Source organism: Nicotiana tomentosiformis, chromosome 2 (assembly GCF_000390325.3).
Source record: "Nicotiana tomentosiformis chromosome 2, ASM39032v3, whole genome shotgun sequence".
Lineage (NCBI taxonomy): Eukaryota > Viridiplantae > Streptophyta > Magnoliopsida > Solanales > Solanaceae > Nicotiana > Nicotiana tomentosiformis.
This window is the reverse complement of record NC_090813.1, coordinates 179,995,079-180,020,552: the sequence shown is the minus strand read 5'-3', so window position 1 is coordinate 180,020,552 and position 25,474 is coordinate 179,995,079. Positions and strand designations below refer to the sequence as shown.

The 25,474-nt window shown below is 40.4% G+C and overlaps 1 protein-coding gene across 1 annotated transcript in view; it reads left to right on the top strand.

The window, feature by feature from the left end:
* The first annotated feature begins 7,282 nt into the window (after positions 1 to 7,282).
* The window catches only part of LOC138906187 (uncharacterized), a 61,841-nt gene continuing 43,649 nt past the window's right edge, over positions 7,283 to 25,474 (top strand). The window contains exon 1 of the mRNA XM_070194712.1: positions 7,283 to 7,783. Coding sequence (XP_070050813.1) covers positions 7,283 to 7,783 — 501 coding nt within the window. The remainder of the gene's footprint in view (positions 7,784 to 25,474) is intronic.

Genomic DNA, 25,474 nt, shown 5'->3' with positions numbered 1-25,474 from the left:
TTCAAATCACTGGATGCACATATCCAACATACACCCGTGGGTGACCCCACGTCACCCCAATCCACATAAGCCTGACGACACCATCTCAACTATAATTTATCCTTTCTACCAACACCGATAAGCCTTTGAGTCAAAATTCTCACCTTCCGTTCATCTCCAAAAGAACCGATTCTAAATCCACACCCGGTATCAGTCTCAACCAGCTGCAACAACTCATTCCTACCCCCACAAGGTACGACCACTCAACATGACACGCCACACATAGGCCCATAATAATATTTCTGATCACAATAGCTGCCCGTAATCAAAACCAGCACCGGCAATTAGCCTCATATCCGTTAGAACCCTGTTTCAAACCTCCACAACACTGACAAAGATGCAAGAAACATGAAGACCTCTTAACTATACATCCGAATCAACGAGTCACAACAAACACCACCGGGCACACACCTCGCAAGCTAAAACTCAAGAAGCACAGAACGAAAAATGACTAAATATGTAAAGAGAAACACATAAGAGAATGTCAAACAAGCCCGACAGGCACAACTCTCTATGAGTACCATCATACAAATCAATTTAAAAGGAAAATTTGAATTATATGAACAATTCACAAGAATCTCAACCTGATATAACTTCCACCGCGCCACGCAGCCCGGCTCAAACATATCAAATCACATGGAATCGCGAGGATCTCACCCTCAACTCTGAATCACAAGTCGAATACACATCATACCAATGGAAATCTTCTACTAACTCAATTTTGCCAATCAAATCACAACACTTACTAAACTCTCACCCCGGTAGAGTATCAAATCACAAATCGTAACCAAATTATTCAGGAATCACATCAAACCTACCATAATAGAAAACAGGAATTCACTTCTAGCCTCGTAACTCTCAATAATGAATAAAAACAAACGATAGACACGGGATGCCATTCATAGAATCTCCCAACAGGGGTAAACGCGTAAGCAGAGTACTAATCATAAAACTCAACCATAAATGAAGTAACAAATAAGGGAACTCGCCCCGATAAGCAGAACCGAAACAAAATACAAATAGTGCCCCTCTGTAACAAATCAAAAGCATACTTGTATGAAATCATCTGGCGCAGCGGCCTCAAGCCTACTATATGAAACACATCAACGGGCCGGGTCTCCCCCTCTTGGGCGCCCTCTACTCGCCTGAATACCCCACTGTGACACATATGTCCGGAGTCTACGACAATCTCTCACCATGTGGATGGTATCTCCATACTCAAAGCAACCCCTATGCTGACATGGATGTGGGAACTGTGCGGTACGGGTATTTTGAGACCCATGAGCACCTGAAACACCGTGTGAAGCCTGAAGTGCAATTTCGTTCTTATGTGTTTATGATTCGCACATTCTTACCTCTGAAATTCATGGCTTAATGTGTTTTTGGGCTACTTTGTGTGCAACTTTGATTAGTTTTTCATTTGTTTTGAACCTCTTTAGTATTTAATTTTACCTAATGCTGCTAGTTCTGAGGCATGTTTATGCCTAATTTGAATAATTTGAACCCTCTTAAGTGCATTAGTTTACTATGTCAATACCTGAATGCCTACATTTGCTATTTGACATGAGCTAGCTTTCCCACTCTATTCTGAATCTCTGTAATGACAGACTTGCACATGTAATGTGTTCTAATCTATGTTAAGATCTTTTCTATCAACTATGATCTGCTCCCCTGTTGATGTGTCTCACAGCATGTCTCTATTTTGCTAAATCCTATATCCTTAGTAACTGTTTGAAACCTTTAGAATGGTTATCTTAGTTTGTGTTTCCATACCATGTTTGATACTTTTCTGCTTCATGATATAAGTTAACATGACTGTCTTATGATATTGTGATAAATCCTTAGCATAATTTGGACCTTTAAGATTTAAACCTTTTAAGTTAGTGCCCCACTTAGACTTGTTTGATAATATGCACCTTAGTATGATAATCTGGTTGATCTTGTAATATCAGGGAACTTGATTCTCCTCCAACTCCCAATGTGCTTTCTGCCAATGTGTTATTTTTGCTAAGTGTTGCACCTGCTTCTAAATCTTCTTGACCTTTTTGATTAACTATTCTCTGTTCTCAACTTTGCTATGTCTGCTTTCTAAACTATAAGTATACAACTTCTGTCCCTTCACCACTGTCCACTCCCTCTCATTTGTTACCTATGCTATTCTGAACCTATCATTCTTGGTCGGCTAAAAGCCAAAGCCACCAAGACTCTTACTACTGACCCCCCTAGTGCGAGCACTGCTCGGGGTCCATTTGAGACCCTTGTGAACTCTGACACACTAGGATTTGGGGTCTTTTAGCCACTCTCTTTACTACTGAGACCCGAGCTATCTCTGACACTCAGCTATTTCTTCCTACTGTCTACTGAATATGTAAACTGGTTGGTTTAAGTGATTCAATGTCTGGGTAATATTAGTCAATATATGGCTATTTTGTTTGGCTTGAGTTCTCCTATGGCTTCTGGGTTGTGCTGATGAATATAGTTCCCTGTTGGAAATCTTGGTATGCTATGTGAGAGTTGTTGAAGGCCCAGGCAATGCTGGGTATTTCCTTTTGGGCCCGTTGTGACCTACTGTCATTGCTTGTATAATCTTTTGTAATTACGTTTATCATTGGGTCTGTAATAACTCTGTAATGAACAATTGGGGTGATAGTGAAATTGGGGAATGGGTATACTCTGATATTCGCATGCAAGGGTAGAAAACATGCACATAGGATTCATGTGATTTACTTATTATCCGACTTGCTGTATATGCCATTTAACTTCCACTGGTAGAAATCATGCCTTTAGGAAACTCACATACTCACATAACTTGCCTACCATCAAAGCATGAGTGTAAACCCTCTATTTATTCTACTGCTATGTGCTACTAGAAAGCATACGGGAAATAAATGCCAGTGAACTTTCTTTCGATTTGTATGATTGTAGCATATTCATTAGATAACCTGCCTATAGGATCTCACTAGCTTATGTTCTATTTTCACCTAGAAATCATGCCTATAGGGCCTTGACTAATCAATTAGCTACTGTTATTGTTATTGCTCCGCCTAGATAACCTGCTCATAGAGGTAAAGTGTTATAAAATCAAGGTTCGATTGTCAATTGTTAGAGATCTTGCCTATATGATACTGTCATTCGCTTAATATTGTTTATCCCCTTGTCAAGGCTGGGTTCCCAGAATTATTTTTAATTTCTTAAATATGCCACTATTAGATATCATGTATGTAGGACAATTTCACCTTTCTAAAATTGGTATCTAAAACCAGCGTTAACAGCAAATGGTTTACTGCTTCCTCGTCTAAGCCGCTAGAAGCAGTAATGTCATATATGTGCGTTTGAGCCCAAGGTCACACAGAAACCATGTCTATAGGGCTTAATGATTTCTAATTGGCTTCAGTTCTGAAACTGTCCAACGCTCAATGTGAAAACCTATTTTACGTGCATTTGTTGTCAAAGTGTGGTGGCTAACTTAAGCCTTTAGCTGCTCTCATTTGAAGTCCAATTTGTTTTGTATGTCGGCTAGTTTTATCATTTTGAACAGCCTAAGTTAAGTCTAGAACCACCCTAAATAGAGGTCCAATGCCTCCTGGACCATAGGTATGGGACGGGTAGTGCACGCATAGGGCACGACTTAGAATTGAATTAGAGCGCTTAGGTAAACAACTTTAACATAGTAATCGGGTAGCAGGAGATGATAGTCTGTGCCCGCTGAATAATATGAGCAACTCCCTACCTCAAGGGAGTTTCGAAGTATTATTTATGTTTCACGGGATGACCTTTTTTGCTAAACAACTTAGGAGCCCCCTTCTCTTCTTTATTCGTTTAACATCTAATATAGGTTTAATAGTTATATCCTTGCAATCCATACTTCTCATTATGTTAATAAATTTATTTGACATGTACTCTCTTTGTTTATCTTGCCTAATTATAATCCATATACTCTTAAGTTCGGTCGGGACCCACAGTTATAGACCTCGAAAAGTTCCTACCACCTTTTCTTTGAGGTAATTTGAGCCCTTACCCGATCTTTGGTGACACTGACTAGTCAAACAAAGTCATTTGCATAATAGGTGCCCTAACGCACCTTAAAAACTGTTAGGTGGCGACTATTCTCTTCTTTAATACCAATCCTCCCATCCAAAAGAGTTCTCACGACGTCGAAACCTGCTTTCGTGAGAAAATAGGGCGCGGCAATATGGCGACTCTGCTGAGGATACATTTAGGCTCTTACCACAATAAACTTGACTTACGTGGATTACTTTCTTTATTACATGCACATCTCTTCTTCACCTTTATTTGTTTAAATTTGCTATTACATACATATCATTTCCCCTATTCACCTTTATTTGTTTAAATTTGTTATGACATGCACATCCCTTCCTCGTTCACCTTTATTTGTTTAAATCTGTTATGACATGCACATCCTTTTCCCGTTCACCTTTATTTGCTATGAACACTCTTCATTTTATCTTGTCTAAGACTGCCATATCATGCCTCTCCCATCCCTATTCTCATATCTGCCTTATTATATTCACGAACTAAACTGCCTCCTTCCTTTTGTCTTTCTTCTATATTCTTTCCATGTTTACCTTTGCTATATTATTTACTGCTTTTACATATCATGCAAATACTTGACAACGTGTTATTATTGCTGCATAATGCATGCTCCACATCATACCCCACTCGTGCCAAATATTATCATAGCGGCACTTGATGAGTGTCCGCGCTCTTCCGAAAATTACCTTTTTAAATCGGAAAGGCTTATTTACGGTAGATTAGTCGATCAGCGGTGCAATCGACGGTCCCGTGCCTTTCCCTCTCAAGTTGTCCACTTGGGAGTACTAGTCTAGACCATTCTAGAAACCCTACTCCAACTTAAAATGTACATGCATCATGCTAAACCTAGTACGGGTTGAAGCGTTATTAACGTAACAACTCGCTAAGATGAACCTCGTCCAAAGTCCGACGGGATTTCCACAATCCTAATGGACGTTATCATACTATGTGCATTACTTGGAGAAAAATATGCCAATATGTTGATCATTATTGCGTAAAAAGTTTTGGCATTAATGAAATGACGCAAATGTTGGCATCAATTTTGTCCAAGTCTACGTGTCGCTTAAGCCTACCTCGGGCACAGTGAGGTCCCCAAATTAGGACTTGAATTATTACATGACTTTGTAAAATATCTTTTAATATCGCAAATATTCTTTTAATATTCCTTACTAACTTGGTTACCTTTTGCTTTTTCTTTCTTTAGATTATTCCCATTCCCAAAGGTTGGTTTGTGCATACTGACAACTTCTCAAGAACTTCACTGTTTCACCATCCCAGGCCCGTCGAGTTTCTGGGTAGCTTGGCAGATTAACATCAATTATTTTTAAGCATTTGAGACATTTTCAGTATTTTGCTTTGAAATAATTGCTCGAGTCATCGAGCCGCATTTGTTAATGTTTTAAAGATTTCAATTAATGCATTGCTACTTTTCGTATTTACTATTATTCTCTATATTTTCTCTTTTTACAGCATTATTATTATCTATCCCGATGAACCTGTGATTGTGACATATAATGAGACAATGCAACATAAGGATAATGATTCAGAAGACCTGGAAGATAATACGATACCTGAGGAAATCGTCAGAGAAGTGAAATTTTTTGAAAATAAGCCAAAGTCCAATTTTGACGAAACTGAAGCAGTTAACTTAGGGGATTCTGAATTGGTCAAGGAAACACGCATAAGCATTCATCTATCACCGTCAGAGAAAGAAGAGTACATCAGATTCCTAAAAGAATATGAAGATATCTTTGTATAGTCGTATGATGATATGATGGGTTTGAGCACATCCATTGTAGCTCACAAGTTACCTACCAATCCCATGTGTCCACCGGTAAAATAGAAGCTCAGAAAATTCAACCCGGATATGAGTTTGAAGATTAAAGAGGAGGTCACCAAGCAAATCAAAGCCAAGGTTCTCAGAGTGGTTGAATATCCGACTTGGTTGGCAACCATTGTGTCGGCTCCGAAGAAAGATGGGAAAGTCAGAGTGTGTGTTGATTACCTAGATTTAAACAGGGCGAGTCCCAAAGATGATTTCCCATTGCCCAATATACATATACGGATTGACAACTGTTCCAAGCATGAACTCCAGTCCTTTGTGGATTGCTTCGCGGGGTATCAACAGATCTGGATGGATGAAGAGGATGCCGAAAAGATAGCCTTTATCACACCATGGGGAATATACTGCTATAAACTGATGCCGTTTGGTTTGAAGAATGCTGGAGCCACTTACATGAGAGCCATGACAACCATTTTCCACGACATGATACATAAGGAAATAGAGGTATACGTGGATGACATCATCATCAAATCCGGAAGAAGCACAAATCATATAGCAGACTTGAGGAAATTCTTTGATCGGCTTCGAAGTTACAATCTGAAACTGAATCCTGTAAAGTGTGCCTTCGGAGTCCCTGCCGGAAAATTGCTAGGATACATCGTCAGTCAACGAGGGATTGAATTGGACCCGTCAAAGATCAAAGCTATCCAGGACTTGCCACCGCCGAAGAATAAGAAAGATGTGATGAGCTTCTTAGGGCGTCTCAACTACATCAGCCGTTTCATAGCACAATCAACTGTGATATGTGAACCGATCTTCAAAATGCTTAAAAAAGATTCTGCAACAAGTTGGACTGAAAAATGTCAGAAAGCCTTTGACAAAATCAAGGAGTATTTATCAAAACCGCCCGTTCTGGTCCCACCAGAGCCAGAAAGACCACTTCTGCTTTATTTGTCTGTAATGGATGGAGCTTTCGATTGCGTTTTGGGACAACATGATGAAACTGGAAGAAAGGAGCAGGCAATATATTATTTGAGCAAGAAATTCACACCTTACGAAGCTCGATACTCTTTGCCGGAGCGCACCTGTTGCGCTTTAACATGGATAGCTCAAAATTTGAGGCGTTATTTCTGTGCATACACCACATATCTCATATCAAGGATGGATCCGCTGAAATACATCTTCCAGAAACCCATGCCTACGGGAAAGTTAGCAAAATGACAGATATTGCTGAGTGAATTTGGCATCATCTATGTAACTCAGAAGGCGGTAAAAGGGCAAGCATTGGCAGATCATTTGGCAGAAAATCCTGTGGACGGAGAATACGAACCATTGAAAACGTATTTTCCCGACGAAGAGGTGTCATTCGTAGGAGAAGATATAACCGAAGCATATGATGGTTGGAGAATGTTCTTCAACGGAGCTGCAAACTTCAAAGGAGAGGGTATCGGAGCTGTCTTAGTATCAAAAATTGGCCAACACTATCTGGTATCTGCAAAACTCAGGTTTCCCTATACCAACAATATGGCAAAATATGAGGCTTGCATCTTGGGACTCAGGTTGGCCATTGACATGAATGTTCAGGAGTTGCTGGTGATTGGAGATTCCGATCTTTTAGTGCATCAGGTTTTAGGAGAATGGGATACCAAGAACACCAAAATATTACCATATATGTACTGTATACGAGAGCTGATCAAGAGGTTCACAAAGATAGAGTTTAAACATATTCCGAGGATTCAAAATGAGTTCGCAGATGCATTGGTCACTTTGTCTTCCATGATACAACACCCAGACAAGAACTTCATCGATCCTATCCCAATAGGAATTCATAAACAACCGGCTTATTGTGCTCATGTTGAAGAAGAAAGTGACGGGAATCCTTGGTTCCACGACATCAAAGAATACTTGGCAAAGGGAGAGTATTTAGAACATGCAACTCATACTCAGAAGTGCACACTCCGAAGGTTAGCCAACCATTTCTTTCAAAGCAGAGGAATTCTGTACAGAATGACTCCAGACCTGGGATTATTACGGTGTGTCAATGCCAAGGAAGCATCCAGATTGCTCGAGGAAATACATGCCGGAACTTGCGGACCGCACATAAATGGCTTTGTCTTAGCCAAGAAAATACTAAGAGCAGGATATTTCCGGATGACTATGGAAACAGACTGCATCAAGTATGTCCATAAGTCTCACCAATGCCAGATACATGCTGATATGATACGAGTGCCACCCAATGAACTCAATGCAACTAGTGCACCCTGGCCTTTCTCCGCTTGGGGCATGGATGTCATCAGTCCAATCGAACCCGCTGCTTCAAATGGGCATAGGTTCATTCTAGTGGGTTAAGGCCACATCTTATAAAGTTGTAACTAAGAAGGTCGTCACAGAGTTTTTTCGGGATTGCATTGTTTGTCGGTTTGGAGTACTAGAGACAATCATCACCTACAACGCCGCCAATCTCAACAATGGTTTAATGAAGGCCATGTGTGAAACTTTCAAGATCAAGCATAATAACTCCACAGCATACAGGCCACAGATGAATGGAGCTATAGAAGCCGCCAACAAAAACATCAAGAAAATAATAAGGAAATTGTATACAATTACAAATAATGGTACAAGAAGCTACCATTTGCTCTGCCCAGGTGTCGTACCACGGTTCACACATCAACTAGGGCAACTCCTTACCTGCTGGTCTACGGTACGGAAGAGGTTATCCTTGCCGAAGTAGAAATCCCTTCTATAAGAATCATACAAGAAGCTGAGCTCAGCGACGCAGAATGGGTACAGAGCCGATATGAACAACTGGCTCTGATCGATGTAAAAAGAATAAATGCAGTATGTCACGGTCAAATCTACTAGAATAGAATGGCAAGAGCTTTCAACAAAAAGGTTAGACCAAGACAATTCATACCGAGGCAGCTAGTGCTAAAGCAGATCTTCCCACATCAGGACGAAGCCAAGGGGAAGTTCTCACCCAACTGGCAAGGTCCCTACATGGTTCATCAAGTACTAACAGGAGGAGCACTCATACTTGCCGAAATAGACGGAAAGATTTGGCTAAAACTTATCAACTCGGATGAAGTCAAGAGATACTATGTTTAGGATTGTTTACATGTCTTCACTTGATGTAACTGAACTACGCTTGACCTGATTCCCGTTTAAGAGGGGATACGTAGGCAGCCATGTGGGTTCGGTCACATCTTGTTAAAATCTTCATTTTTCCTACGATCAGAAACTGGGGCAAGATCGCAAGTTCAGCCAACTTCATCATATACGGAACAACCAAAAGTATTGTCAGAAGTATGCATTTAAACTGGGGCAGAATTTTGAGGGGGAGGCAAGGAGGTCGCAATGTCTCTAAAATGTATCACAGTCACTGGCTCATCTAAATTATTTGATGTCGCATACTACTACATTTCAAATAACTATATTTATCAAATACATTGCATATATTTCAAAAATTTTATTTCTATGACAGCCAGATGTTGCCCAGGGTAATTTAAACAGGATCCCAAGACAGGAGCAAAGGACGAGCAAGAAGACAAAAGCACGAACCAACCTTTCCCCCATAAAATTCACGATTTTTCTTTGGATGCAGGCACAATAAAATAACATTATCCGCAGATACATCAAGTCATTACCTTCATGGCGACAAATTACCTAGCGCAGACACCTCTAGCTAAGAAATACTTTACTTTCTCACCGCCTTTTCACCATTTGCATAAGGTTAAGCTCTATATCCTCTTCTTGCATGAGGCTAAGCATTGCCTCCCTAATTGCATAAGGCTAAGCATTGCCTTTCTTCGCATGAGACTAAGCATTGTCTCATCTTCTTGCATGAGGCTAAGCATTGCCTCCCCAATTGCATAAGGCTAAGCACTGCCTTTTCCCGCATGAGACTAAGCATTGTCTCTTCTTTTTGCATGAGGATAAGCATTGCCTCCCTAATTACATAAGGCTAAGCACTGCCTTTCCCTGCATGAGACTAAGCATTGTCTCTTCTTCTTGCATGAGACTAAGCATTGCCTCCCTAATTGCATGAGGCTAAGCATTGCCTCCCTAATTGCATGAGGCTAAGCACTGCCTTTCCTGCATGAGACTAAGCGTTGTCTCCTCTTCTTGCATGAGGCTAAGCATTCCCTCCCTAATTCCATGAGACTAAGAATTGTCTCCCCTAATCGCATAAGACTAAACACGGTCTCCATGAGACTAAGCATTGTCTCCTTTTATTGCATAAGGCTAAGCATTGCCTCCCTAATTGCATAAGGCTAAGCACTGCCTTTCCTGCATGAGACTAAGCATTGTCTCCTCTTTCCTGCATGAGACTAAGCTTTGTCTCCTCTTCTCGCATGAGTCTAAGTATTGCCTCCCTAATCGCATAAGGCTAAGCATTGCCTTTCCTGCATGAGACTAAGGATTGTCTCCTCTTATCGCATAAGGCTAAGCATTGCCTCCCCAATTGCATAAGGCGAAGTATTGCCTTTCCCCGCATGAGACTAAGCATTCCCCCCCCCCTCCCCTCTTTGGCATAAGGCTAAGAATTACCTTTCTTTGCATAAGATTAAATACTATCTCCACTACGCTATCTAAAACCTTGCACTATCCTCTATTCACCTAGGGCTAAGCACTGCCCTCATCTTATACAAGACTAAGACTTGTCTTGTCTTATCTTTGCATATGCCCAAGCATCCTATCTGTGCATTTCATAGGCTGAAACATCGCCATTTTGTCCAAAGGCGTCATAGTCCGAAGGCATCATCCTCATAGCCGGGAGACACCATTCCATGGCCCGAGGATCTCTCAAAATTGTACATCATTATTCAAAGGCGTCATAGTGCAGAGGCACCATCCTCATGGCCCGAGGACATCATTTCATGGCCTGGGAATCCCATGTCATACACTTCATGGCCCAGGACATCATGGTCTGAGGACGTCATCCTCACCATCCAAAGACAACTTTCAAGGTCCAAAGGGAATTTGCATCACGTTTAAATTGTCGCAATAACCCATATATATTTGCATGCGCCATGTTTTAAGTTTTGCAGGTAACCCAGGAAGTAACCGTTCTTCAAACAGGAGCAATCTTCGCTTCGGTTTCCGTTCATAACGTTCACATCTTGAAATTGTTTCAAACATAACCGACCACCATCAATTACCCGCCTTTTACTCTATGACCGTTCAGATATTTGCTCGGTGATACATCTGTAACGTTTCAAATTCACATTCATGACTCCGCATAAATTCATCCGATACTATCCTACCCAAAAGAACCCTTTCCGAAACATACGACCATTCCTATAGCAACTCCATCGGTTTCGCTCATCGTTGGATCCAGAACTACACACGGCCTGATTCCCGTAACACCATAGATATGTAGGCAACTCAGGAACCAGGGTTCGGCCCCCAAGTTTTTAAATCACATCATTCCTCACTCAATTCGGCCAAAATTGGTCATCATTTTCTTTACCCGACAACTCTTTCATCATTCCTGGGTAAAGAGGGGCAGTTGTTGATACCCAATTTTTTCCTCATATTTTCTCAAATAATATATATACTTTCAAAACATCATTTTGCATTATTATTTAGTTTACAAAAATCTATACAAGAATTTTCTATAATTTGCCATAATTTTTAGAACTTTAGAATCGATTTTCTTGCATTTAAATTACTTGAATATTATTAATTATTCCAAATTATTTTGTGATGACTTAATTATCTAAAATTATTATTTTCACCTACAATACATGTTTCAAATACTTTTATTTCATTTTATATAATTACAATAGTATTTTTAGCTATTTACAAAATTTTGCAATAATAGCCTATATTTGCATGTTTTATTGCATTTGTCATTTTATTCAAGGTCAAAATAATATCTTACATTTTTTATAATTTTCTACTATTGTTTCAAAGTATTAATTTGCATAAATATATATTTATTTAACTATTTTATTAAATTATTTCCCTTTTAATCTCCTATTTAAAAACTGGCATAATTTTTAGGCTAATTTTCGGACCAATTGTGGCCCATACACTTAGCCCATTCACCTCAGCAGCCCAATCAAATAACCCTCTAATTAACCCGTCCAGAGACCCGTTCACTTGACCCGCACGTTCCCTATCCGATCTTGGCCGTTGATCTTAAATGATCAACGACCCCTAATAAACTAACCTTTTTTAATTACCTAACCCTCTAACCCTAATCCCCATTTCCCTAAAGACCGTCGCCCCATTTTCTTTCATTTGTTCTCTCTTCTCCTCTCAAACCCTAGCAGTTGCCTCTTCTAAATCTCCCAACTCCAGTTCTAATATGGAATCTCTCTACAATTTGCCTTCCATATATGCTCCATCTCCGTGTTACTTACATGATTTTCAGTATCACTTAGTACCTGCCTATTTTTGGCAAGTACTACGCCTGAATCATGTAAAAATCGTCTTCAATCTTCAAGATCTAGACGGTATTCCGTCTATATACATTCATGGCAAGGCGATATGAAACTGATTCACCAAAACCTTTGGTCGATTCCTTGATTTCTGTCAAATTAGGGTTCGGAATTTTATACTTTTCCTTTTACCCGTTCCATTACTGATAGCATGTGGTACTTTCTTTCCTTATTTATGTTAATTTTATAGTATTGCCTTGTTTGTTTTCCGAATTTCTACAACTATATAAACCCCTCCCCATTCCCCTTTAGGAGGGACCTTAATCGCTAGATTTTCACTAAAAATTGGAGCTATCACTTTATTGTTCTCTTGTTCTCTTGTTCTATACCTTGATTTTTGGCCGGCTGAAAGCCAAGCCCACCAGGATTCGACTTTTCAACCTTTTCTTGGTGCGAGCACTGCCCGGGGTTCTTTTGAAGCCCTTGGAAACTTTGACACATTGCGATTCTGGGTTCTTGTTCTTTGTTGATACTCAAAAACATTGTGGAATTTGTTCTTTCTTATTGTCCGTTTAACTGGTAAGTCACTTGGCTTTGCAATTTTGTTCTTATGTGTTTATGATTCACACATTCTTACCTATGAAATTCATGGCTTACTGTATTTTTGGGCTACTTTTGTGTGCAACTTTGATTAGTTTTGCATTTGTTTTAAACCTCTTTAGTATTTAATTTTACTTAATGCTACCAGTTCTGAGACATGTTTATGCCTAATTTGAATAATTTGAACCCTCTTAATTGCACTAGTTTACTATGTCAATACCTGAATGCCTACGTTTGCTATTTGACATGAGCTAGCTTTCCCACTCTATTCTGAATCTCTATAATGACAGACTTGCACATGTAATGTGTTCTAATCTATGTTAAGACCTTTTCTATCAACTATGATATGCTCCCATGTTGATGTGTCTCACAGCATGTCTCTGTTTTGCTTAATCCTATATCCTTAGTAACTGTTTGAAACCTTTAGAATGGTTATCTTAGTTTGTGTTTCCATACCATGTTTGATACTTTTTTGCTTCATGATATAAGTTAACATGGCTTTCTTATGATATTGTGACGAATCCTTAGCATAATTTGGACCTTTAAGCTTTAAAACTTTTAAGTTAGTGCCCCACTTAGACTTTTTTGATAATATGCACCTTAGTATGATAATCTGGTTGATCTTGTAATCTCAGGGAACTTGATTCTCCTCCAACTCCCAATGTGCTTTCTACCAATGTGTTATTTTTGCTAAGTGTGGCACCTGCTTCTAAATCTTCTTGACCTTTTTGATTAACTATTCTGTGTTCTCAACTTTGCTATGTCTGCTTTTTAAACTATAAGTATATTTACTCAACTTTTGTCCCTTCACCATTGTCCACTCCTTCTCATTTATTACCTGTGCTATTCTGAACCTATCATTCTTGGCCGGCTGAAAGCCAAGGCCACCAAGACTCTTACTACTGACCCCCCTCCCCCGGTGAGAGCACTGCTCGGGGTCCATTTGAGACCCTTGTGAACTCTGACACACTAGGATTTGGGGTCTTTTAGCCACTCTCTTTACTACTGAGACCTGAGCTATCTCTGACACTCAGCTATTTCTTCCTACTGTCTACTGAATATGTAAACTGGTTGGTTTAAGTGATTCAATGTCTGGGTAATATCGGTCAATCTATGGCTGTTTGGTTTGGCTTGAGTTCCCCTATGGTTTCTGGGTTATGCTAATGAATATAGTTCCCTGTTGGGAATCTGGGTATGCTATGTGAGAGTTGTTGAAGGCCCAAGAAATGTTGGGTATTTCTTTTTGGGCCCGCTGTGGCCTACTGTCATTGCTTGTATAATATTTTATAATTATGTTTATCATTGGGTTTGTAATAACTCTGTAATAAACAATTGGGGTGATAGTGAAACTGGGGAACGGGTATACTCTGATATTCGCATGTAAGGGTAGAAAATATGCCCATAGGATTCATGTGATTTACTAGTTATCATGTATGTAGGACAATTTCACCTTTCTAAAATTGGTATCTAAAACCAACGTTAACAGCAAATGGTTTACTGCTTCCTCGTCTAAGCCGCTAGAAGCAGTAATGTCATATATGCGCATTTGAGCCCAAGGTCACATAGAAACCATGTATATAGGGCTTAATGATTTCTAATTGGCTTCAGTTCTGAAACTGTCCAACGCTCAATGTGAGAACCTATTTTACGTGCATTTGTTGTCAAAGTGTGGAGGCTAACTTGAGCCTTTAACTGCTCTCATTTGAAGTCCAATTTGTTTTGTATGTCGGCTAGTTTTATCATTTTGAGCAGCCTAAGTTAAGTCTAGAACCACCCTAAATAGAGGTCCAATGCCTCCTGGACCATAGGTATGGGACGGGTAGTGCATGCATAGGGCATGACTTAGAATTGAATTAGAGCGCTTAAGTAAACAACTTTAACATAGTAATTGGGTAGCAGGAGATGATAGTCTGTGCCCACTGAATAATATGAGTAACTCCCTACCTCAAGGGAGTTGCAAAGTATTATTTATGTCGCAAGGGGTGATCCTTTAGGCTAAAAAACTTAGGACCCCCCTTCTCTTCTTTATTCGTTTAACATCTAATATAGGTTTAATAGGTATATCCTTGTAATCCTTACTTCTCATTGTGTTAATAAATTCATTTGACCCGTACTCTCTTTGTTCATATTGCCTAATTATAATCCACATAGTCTTAAGTTTGGCTGGGACCCACAGTTGTGGACCTCGAAGAGTGCCTAACACTTTCTCTTTGAGGTAATTTGAGCTCTTACCCGATCTTTGGTAACGTTGACTAGTCAAATAGAGTCAATTGCATAATAGGTGCCCTAACGCACCTTAAAACTCGTTAGGTGGCGACTCTTCTCTTCTTTAATACATATCCTCTCATCCAAAAGAGTTGTCAGCGCGACAAAGAGACTAAAGACTCCACCAATGAATTATTGGGATAATGAAGACAAAAGACTTTAATAAAGCAAACGGGACCAGATACTTTAATAAAGCAGCGGGTCTGAACGAATTAACGTTTTAAGTGTTGATTGTTTTTATTACTTTTTATCTTTTCTTTGTCGGCCAATCTTGTCGGCCATTTCTCTTATTTTTTTAGTTAGGCACTCCGTTTTATAAGGAGGTAGAATTCATTAAGAGAGGCAGGATTTAGCCAGCGCTCTGACTTCTCTCTAGAATAGCTCTCTCTCTCTCTCTCTCTCTCTCTCTCTCTCTCTCTTCTCTTGTAAATCAGCACTCTTCACTCTCTTGTGAATCTCTCTCTGTAAAAATTTTATATTTGAAATAAAAATAAGAAAAGGCTACTTGGCCACAAACCGGCAGTCTCAGGTACTATTTCTGTTCTTGTAGTTTATATACTATAGATATTCATTTAGCCTAAATGATAGGCTAAATACTTATGTGTTAAACTTAGACATACTAGTCTACTTTGTTGGCATGTTTTGTTATTAGTTTTTACTATATCACCCCGAGGGTGCACTAGGTTAAGAACTGTATAGTCCAGACAGTTATTAATTTTGAGAGTAAAATCCTGATTATGGTATCCCATAACCGGTGGTACTCAGTTGACCCGTTAAGCCGAGGGTGAGGCGTGAAAGGGTTGTGAGGAAGACTGTGGTTTAGGGTCTACTAATAAGATTGTAACTAGTTAGGGCTGGTGTTCTTTTAATTTATTCCTGAAGCCCCATAGGAAGCGATCCTGTAGTCACTTGGTATCTATTAACATCATCATCATTATTATTATTATATTAATGATGGCGTATATGCGAATTGTGGTACCTCAACTAATATTATTTGATTTTGACGTGGAGACGGATGATGAAAGTTGAGTATAAGGGTGGAAGCTTGGCCTGCAAGTGAATCCTTTATGCCTTGTGCATTTTTATATGTTTCTAAGTTGAATTTTAACATGCCACTCTATGCCTTTATTATTGACTGATGATTCAGTTGTTAAGGTTGTTTTTACCTATGTTGAGTTGATATCTCTTGATTTGTTGAGTTGATGAAATCCATCTTGTTATATTCTTGCTGCAAGTTATTATGTATATTGCACAACTTCTTTGATTAGTGAGTATCACATGACTTAAACCTTGCCACTAATTCACCAAGATTAGTCTTCATACTTACTAAGTACATGTTGTCATGTACTCATACTATGTTTTTACATATTTTTTATGCAGATCCGAGTGTTGGCAGCAGCGGATTGCGGGAGTGGGCATATTTATTGATCTAGAGGATTTAAGGTAGTGTTGCATGACCATCGCAAGACCCTTGGCGTCCCCTTAACTTATTTCATATTGTTATTTATATATTCAGACAGTATTGTACTATTAAGACCACTTGTTGTATTCAGTTTTTAGAGTTCATAAGTCTATACTACCTAGTTTTGGGAGTTCGGTTTATGTATCGTTGTTTTAGCTATTCATTGGAGATTTATTCTGATGTTTATGTTAATTCAGACTTATTATATCTTGTTTTGCTATTTTTATATTATTGTGTGATTGGATGACCTAGTCTTGAAGGTTAGATGCCATCACGACCTTTGGTGAGATGTTGATTCGTGACAAGTTGGTATCAGAGCCCTAGGTTCATAGGTTATACGAGCCATGATTAACCTAGTAGAGTCCTGTGAATCGATACAGGGACGTATGTTCTTATCTTCGAGAGGTTACCAGATTATTAGAAAAACTTCACTATTTTTCATTATTTATGCTATTAATTTATTTATTCCAAAGTTTGCACCTTTACCTTCTATTCTCTCACAGATGGTGAAAACACGTTCTACGGAGCAGTTGAGCAGGCACTAGTGCCCCCTATCAGAGACGAGAGAGGCCAGATGTGTTGCCTCGATGTAACGACCCAACCGGTTGTTTTGAGCATTTGCACTTCGCCCAGTAGCTTACGAGCATGAGTAGCTCCGTATGATGTATTATGACTTATGTGAATCATCGGTTTTGATTTTCAGGTTATTCAGAATCAAATTGGAAGAATGGATTTCATTGTCGAAGTTTTAAATTGGGAGAGTTGACCAAGTTTGACTTTTTGTGAATTTGAACGCGGAATGAAATTTTGATGGTTCTCTTAGCTCCGTTGGGTATTTTGGACTTAGGAACGCGTCCGGATTGTGATTCGGAGGTCCGTAGTGGAATTTGGCTTGAAATGGCAAAATAGAATTTTTGGAAAGTTTGACCGGGAGTGAACTTTTTGATAGCGGATTCGGATTGTGATTCCAGGAATTGGAATAGCTTCGTTATGTTATTTGGAGCTTGTGCGCAAAATTTGAAGTCATTCCAGAATGATTTACTATGTTTCGGCACGAGTTATTGAATTTGAAAGTTCAAAGTTCATGGATTTCGATTTGAGGTGAGATTCATCATTTCGATGTTGTTATGTGTGATTGGAGGCCTCAAGTAGGTCCGTGTTATGTTATGGGACTTGTCGGTATATTTGGACGGGGTCCCGAATGGCTCGGGTGAGTTTCAGGCGAGGTTCGGATCATTTTCATTTCATGTTACACTGCTGAAGATTTCTGGTTCTGGTGTGATTGCACCTGCGAAAGTGGGCTGCAGGTGCGACAAGGCAGTCACAGAAGCGGTTGGAGAGGAACAGGGCAGAGGTTGCAGGTGCGATGCTATTTTTCCGCACCTGCGTGATCGCAAATGCGACGATTTAGGCGCAGAAGCAAAATGGCTGAAAGCTGAAGATTTTTGCATCTGCGATGTCTTTCCCGCAGATGCGGCCTCGCAAATGCGATGGTGTCCTTGCAGATGCACAAACTGGGCAGGCAAGTGAAGTCCGCAAATGCGATGTTTTTCTCGCACAAGCGGAGGCAAAGGTGCGCAAATACTATCTACAGATGTGGATTGACTGGTCAGAACCCTTTAAGTTCGAGGGTTCGCGATTTTTCACCCATTTTCGGATTTTGGAGCATGGTTTAGGCGACTTTTGGAGAATTTTCATCACAAGGATTGGGTTTCGAGCCGTTCGGAGGTCGGAATGCGCGATATGGCATCTTTGGAGCACCGCTTGGCTTACTCGGCATTGGTATTGGGTTATTCGAGGTAAGTAACTCTTCTAATCTTAGTGCTGAGGGTATGAAATCCCAAAATACATGTTATGTGATTTGTGTTGTGGTGACGCACATGCTAGGTGATGGGCGTGTGGGCGTGCACCATGTGATAAAGTAATTGAGCTGTCAATCATGCTAGATATCATGTTTAGGCTTTATGTTGATGTTGTTTGGACCCATAGTGATCGTGTCTTACTGACATCTCACTCATTTCATTGATATTTCGTACTCAGTCATATTCATGCATTCATATCATATCTCAGTCTCAGTTATTTATTGATACATCATATAATTATTGTCGAGCTAGTTTTATGACATTGTGAGCCCGTGAGTGGTACCAGAGAGATTGATGACTGAGTGAGGCCGGGGGCCTGTTTGTGAGGATGTTGTCACTATAGCACGTGAGTAGTCCGTGCAGCACGTGAGTTGTCCGTGCGATTCCAGATATTGATATTATTGCACGTGAGTTGTCCGTGCGGCACGTGAGTTATCCGTGCAATTCCAGATATTGATAATATGGCACGTGACTTGTCCATGCGGATTATAGCGCTTGGGCTGTAGGAGCCCCTCCAGAGTCTGCACACCCCCACTGAGCGCGGTTGATATTATTGAGGGATGGATCTTTCCTGGACATAGATCTTGTCCGAAGCATTTTATGCAAGGAGATGGATCTTCTCCACGGACTGGATTGGCCTTTCTCGGTACTGAGTGACTGATGGTCAGTGATGTATATATTTCGGGATGGATCTTCCCTGGGTCGTATGGGCCATATACAGTACCGAGTGGTTGAGCATGATGAGCAGAAAGTGTGAGACAATGAGATTAAATACTCTGAGAGTGTAAGTACATGATTCATCTCTGAGAAACATGGCATTGGCATGTACACATGACATACAGGCATAGAGATGCAGTTTTTCTCATGTTGTATGGTATCACATCATTCATGACTTTTTACACACATTGATATGTGGGCATAGAGAGGTATTTCACACTTGCTATCTGGAAAGAAAATGAAACATCTTATTTATTGTGGAAAGGATATTTGGAAATATTACAGTTTTCAAACTTACTCGTATTTTTGGCATTTCGGTAAAAGATTGGGTTTTCACTAAGATGCTTGAAAAGCATGACTATTTTCTTGAACGCTGAATGAGCTGAGCATTTTACTTCTGAGATACATCTTTTATTACTTGTATTATGCTGTTATGAACTGTTGTGGGATATTGGTATTGGACCCGACCTTGTGTTAGCTCGTCACTACTTTCAACCTAAGGTTAGGTTTGTTACTTATTGAGTACATGGGGTCGGTTGTACTCATACTACACTTCTGCACCTTGCATGCAGATGTTGGTTGTTGATGTTGCTGTGATCGATGGGAGCTGGATTGAAGATGTGCCTGCATCCCGGTTGTAGCTGCCTCTTGTTCGTGGTAGCTTTAGATCTGTAAAACTCTATTTATGTACTTTCCAAACAGACGATGTATTTATTTCATTTCAGCTTTGTAAATTCTATCCTTAGAAGATCATGATTTGTACTACCAGTTCTTGGGGAAAATGTATTAGTTTCATATATTTTCTTTTAATTAATTGCCTCATTAAATTTCATTAGATTTGGATAGTTGATGTTTGGCTTACCTAGCGGGTTGGGTTATGTGCCATCACGACCAGGTAGATTTCGGGTCATGACAGGTGGTATCAGAGCTCTAGGTTCATAGGTTCAACAAGTCATGAGCAAGTGTATAGTAGAGTCTTGCGAATCGGTATGATGACGTCCATACCTATCTTCGAGAGGCTACAGGACATTTAGGATATACTTCCCATCTTTCATTCCTTATCGTGCGGAATTGATTCATCTTGAAGCGTAACTCTTTGAATTCCTTCCACGCATTCGTATGCGCATGTGAGCGCTCGGTATCAGTTGTGCGCAGGCGGCTTGTGATTTCATGGTTAAGGTGCGAGATATAATTTTGACGTGCTGATGATGGTCCAGTCTGGAGGACTTGAGGCCGGGTTTTGACGGTAGCTTGAGCACGGAGATTTCGATTATGTGAGCATGTGCTTTGGAACTTATAGTTCCGTTGGTGTCCCTATTAATGGAATTTGTGATTAGATGGTTATATAATAAGTATTATGTAACTGCGGGGTGTGTTAATATGGTTTGAATGTGACGAGAAGTGTCTACTTGGAATGTAAAGAGGGCCATTGAGTACTTGGTTTTCGTTGTGATGTGACATACGGTCCGAGTTGTGAGTGTGTTAAAATATCTGTCATATAGTTTAATTGTGGAGCGAATTAGATTTTTATGTCGTGTTGATGAGTTCAACCTCAGAAAGATTAAATGATTGCGTAGTAGTCGTGACTGTGGAAGGGTATAGAGAGATGTCAGTTTGAAGCAAGGCAGGTGGATTATCTTCTGCGAGGTGTCCTGAGGTTGTGTGATCCCTATAATGTTTTGTAGAGAATTCTCTTTTACCAGTGAATGATATATGTTGCAATTTGAGTTTGGATCGAATTGTGGAAGTTGGCTTAACCATCACTAGGATGAACGCAAGATTTGCAGATGATTTGAGGTACTAGATAGTTTGTGTTGCATGAGCGGATGAAGGATTTAGTGGAATCTTACTGTGGAATTATGGTAGTAATAGGGTATGGATATTGTAAGTAATCAGATGTTTTATTCCATGGCTTTGAGCCAAGTGGGGGAGTCTGCTATCGATGAGTTGATTGCACGGTTATGTGCTATATTGGTTTCGGTTCGGGGTATACTGGTGAATCAGTTATGACTTGCAGAGGTCGAGATCGATGATGACTCGGGTAAAAGCGTTTCTAGATACAGGTTGTATTATACTCTACGGGTATATGGGAATCATAAAATAATTGAGTGGTTATTCGTGAAGGGTGTAGTGTACATGGAGTAGAAATCTGCTCGGTTGCTTAGGAGTGTGGGTTACTCCTTTGGGTGTCGTCGTGGCAATGGGGCACCAGTCATTTGGCCCGTTTGGGGTGGTATAATTGAGATTTGAGTAGAGTGGATGACTCTCGAGAATGGTTCTAATGGATTCAAGAATTATATGTAGAAATTGAGAATTTCGGATTGGTATATGGCTAGGATCTGATATTTGCATGGGATGGTGTCGAGACTTGTGACATTTTTATATCATTGTGGATTATGCATTTCAGTATCAAGAAGGTGAATGAAATAGTTTTAGGTTCACATAAGATCTCTTTAGAGTGGGTATCTCGGTTGTGGTGCTTTGGGGTGCTTAAGAGGGAAGTCAGCGGCTTATGGGCCTTAGGGCATTGTGGTTTTATACTAGGGTATCTTGTGTGGTGAATTTTGGTTAAGGATCGCGATGTTCCAGCAAGGAGAAGTATCAATTTGAAGGCAATTTGGAAGGGACTTGGAGAAATAGGACAGTGTGGTAGTAGGTTGGATCAGCATAGTAATGGATATAATCGGTTCTTTAGGTACCTATCATGTGGCTGGTCTCCACAGGTGTTTCGGGGCAATGCTCTTGGATTTTGGCGACCTGCGTGGCTGGGTTGAGTTAAAGAGATTCGGTTCTGATAGCCTAGTTATGTGCAAATCGGTTTCAAAGAGTTCTCAATGGTTTTTACCACAGTTTAAGGAGTATATTTCCTACCGGCGTGAGGGATATGTTGCATATTGGGATTTTCTCTGGAATGAGATCAAATGGAAGGTTTCTGACTGATCGGGTATGTATTCCGCTTGGGACTCAGAGTTGATTATGAGATTCTTATACTCTTCACAGGATGGCATGGTAGATGCAGTGTTGTGTGGGATTGAGATTTGCATGTGCAAGGTCACATGATAGTTTGGAAGGGAAGGGCATAGATTCGTAGGCAGCATGGATAGATTCAGATGACCAGGTAACTAATATTACTAATCGGTATGGCTTGATGAGAGTATACATTTCAGAAGGGGCAATGTGTTTTGATTTATGGATACTTCATTGGTATTGCGTCACTCTTCTAGTTGATCGACTGCTGATATTCAAATTTTGCTTTGTGGCACAGAAGAATTATAGAAGTATTCCTCGTGGGATGATCGTGTATGGGAGATATGTTAGACATTCGGGTGGTGGAGGATCAAATATGGTGATTTGTGTATTCTATGGATTTGGAGATTGGGAGTTCTCAAGAGCAGATTGTTTCATGGTTGTGGACTGTGAAGTCATGGCCGAAGCTAGCCAGATGATAGTATGGGTTATGATTCAGTCATTGTGGGCTTTCGGAGGGTTATTTATCTAATGGTGGGTGACCAAAGTTGATTTGGGATTCATTGGTAGGCCCAATTAGGATATGTATTCTACACCGAGCCGGATTGGTTGGCTCCATACTGCTATTGTTGAGGGATATGCCATTCGGTTGTTGTTGAGCTTATTCGTGTTCTGAGATAATCTGTGAGTTACTCTTCTATGCTACGAGGAGTTGTGATTCATTGGTTATATGCACATATGGTGCGGTTGTATTGGGGCCTTATAGCGGAATTTGAGCGAGAAGAGTATTAGGTATTGCTTGGTTGATGGAGTATTGGTTATGTTCTTTCGGGTTTTGTGTGACATTTTGTCATTTGCTTCTCCATGGTTATGGTAATGCACTTTGAGTACTTGATGTCGAATTGCGCATGGTTATTGATTTTTAGCAGGGTGGATAGGGTCGCGCATTGCAGCAAAGTTATGTTGAGATATCATCCCTCGTGTAAGATTCGTGTGTTTTGGTTCTACGGTGTGTGATAGGTTCTTAGTATTACATTGTGGTGGTACTTGTGGAGCTTACGGGATAGTTTTCCCGTCTGAATCAGTTTTCCATGATTTGAGTATATTTGGAAGGTTGCTTATTGGTGCACGGTTGCACGGGTTATGGCGTCAGATTGTATTGATATGGCATATCACTAGAGTGGTCGTGTTGGATGAGATGAGATCATTGGACCTAGAATGGATACTATCAGAATTGATTACAGCATGTTTGGAAGGATAATATCGAAAGTCGACTTAGAATTGGCTTTATTTCTTGTCGAATAAGAGGGAATTCCATGACTGGTTGATTTGATGAATGGATATGAGTTATGCATGTTTCTTTCATCATTGGCAGTGTATGAAGGTTTAGAACGAGGCTTTGTTTGATATAAGGTTGTTACCGGTATTGGGTCGATTTGAGTAGCTACTGTGATTAGAAATCATTGCTTCGCGCATTTGAACTATGTGGTATTTGAGTTTGAGTATTTGAGTTATGGTTACGGCTTTTGGTATAGCTTGTTCAGACTTATACAGTATGTAGATGCGAAATTCTGATCTTATAAGAAATTCCAGATGTTGGAAATTTGATTCTAAGGCTTGTAGGCTAGGTTGAATTGAGAAATTTCAGTTATGTTGTGTTATCGGACCTATATGTGATAGGGTGACGTGGGATCACCCCCGGGTACGTGCATGGTAAGGTTATACGGCAGTTTGATGGCTTTGGGAACAACTCTTGGCACGTTCGAGGACAAACGTATGTTTAAGTGGGGGAGAATGTAACGACCAACCGGCCGTTTTAAGCATTTGCACTTCGCTCAGTAGCTTATGGTCATGAGTAGTTCCGTATGATGCATTATGACTTATGTGAATCGTCGGTTTGATTTTTAGGTTATTCGGAATCGAATTGGAAGAATGGATTTCATTGTCGAAGCTTTAAATTGGGAGAGTTGACCAAGTTTGACTTTTTGTGAATTTGAACTCGGAACGGAGTTTTGGTGGTCCCGTTAACTCCGTTGGGTGATTTTGGACTTAGGAGCACGTCCGGATTGTGATCCGGAGGTCCGTAGTAAAATTTGGCTTAAAATGGAAAAATAGGATTTTTTAAAAGTTTGACCGGGAGTGGACTTTTTGATAGCGGATTCGGACTGTGATTCCGGGAATTGGAATAGCTTCATTATGTTATTTGGTACTTGTGCGCAAAATTTGAAGTCATTCCGGATTGATTTGTTATGTTTCGGCACAAGTTATTTAATTTGAAAGTTCAAAGTTCATATATTTCGATTTGAGGTGCGATTCTCCGTTTCGGTGTTGTTATGCATGATGTGAGGCCTCGAGTAGGTCCGTGTTATGTTATGGGACTTGTCGGTATATTTGGACGGGGTCCCGAGTGGCTCGGGTGAGTTTCGGACGAGGTTTGGATCATTTTCATTTCATGTTGCACTGCTGAAGATTTCTGGTTCTGGTGTGATCGCACCTGCTGAAATGGACTCGCAGGTGAGATGGTCGCAGGTGCGACAAGGCTGTCGCAGAAACGGCTCGAGAGGAACAGTCCAGAGATCACAGATGCGATGCTATTTTTCCGCACTTGCGTGATCGCAAATGCGACGATTTAGGCGCAGAAGCGAGATGACAAGAAGCTGAGGATTTTCGCATCTATGATGTCTTTCCCGCAGATGCGGCCTCGCAAATGCGATGGTGTCCTCGCAGATGCGCAAACTGGGCAGGCAAGTGAAGTCCGCAAATGTGACGTTTTGCTCGCACAAGAGGAGGCGCAGGTGCGCAAATACTATCCGCAGATGCGGATTGACTGGTCAGAACCCTTTAAGTTTGAGGGTTCGCGATTGTTCACCCATTTTTGGATTTTGGAACACTGTTTAGGCAACCTTTGGAGCAATTTTCATCACAAAGATTGGGTTTCGAGCCGTTCGGAGGTCGGAACGCGTGGGATGGCATCTTTGGAGCACCGCTTGGCTTGCTCGGCATTGGTATTGGCTTGTTCGAGGTAAGTAACTCTTCTAATCTTAGTGTTGAGGGTATGAAACCCCAAAATACATGTTATGTGATTTGTGTTGAGGTGACGCACATACTAGGTGATAGGCGTGTGGGCGTGCACCATGTGAATTGGGACTTTGTTGTTTCCATGGCATTGAATAGTGGCCCTATTCTGTTGATATCCATGTTTTCACCATGTGATAAAGTAATTGAGCTATCAATCATGCTAGATATCATGTTTAGGCTTTATGCCGATATTGTTTGTACCCATAGTGGTCGTTTCTTACTGTCATCTCACTGATTTCATTGATATTTCGTACTCAGTCAT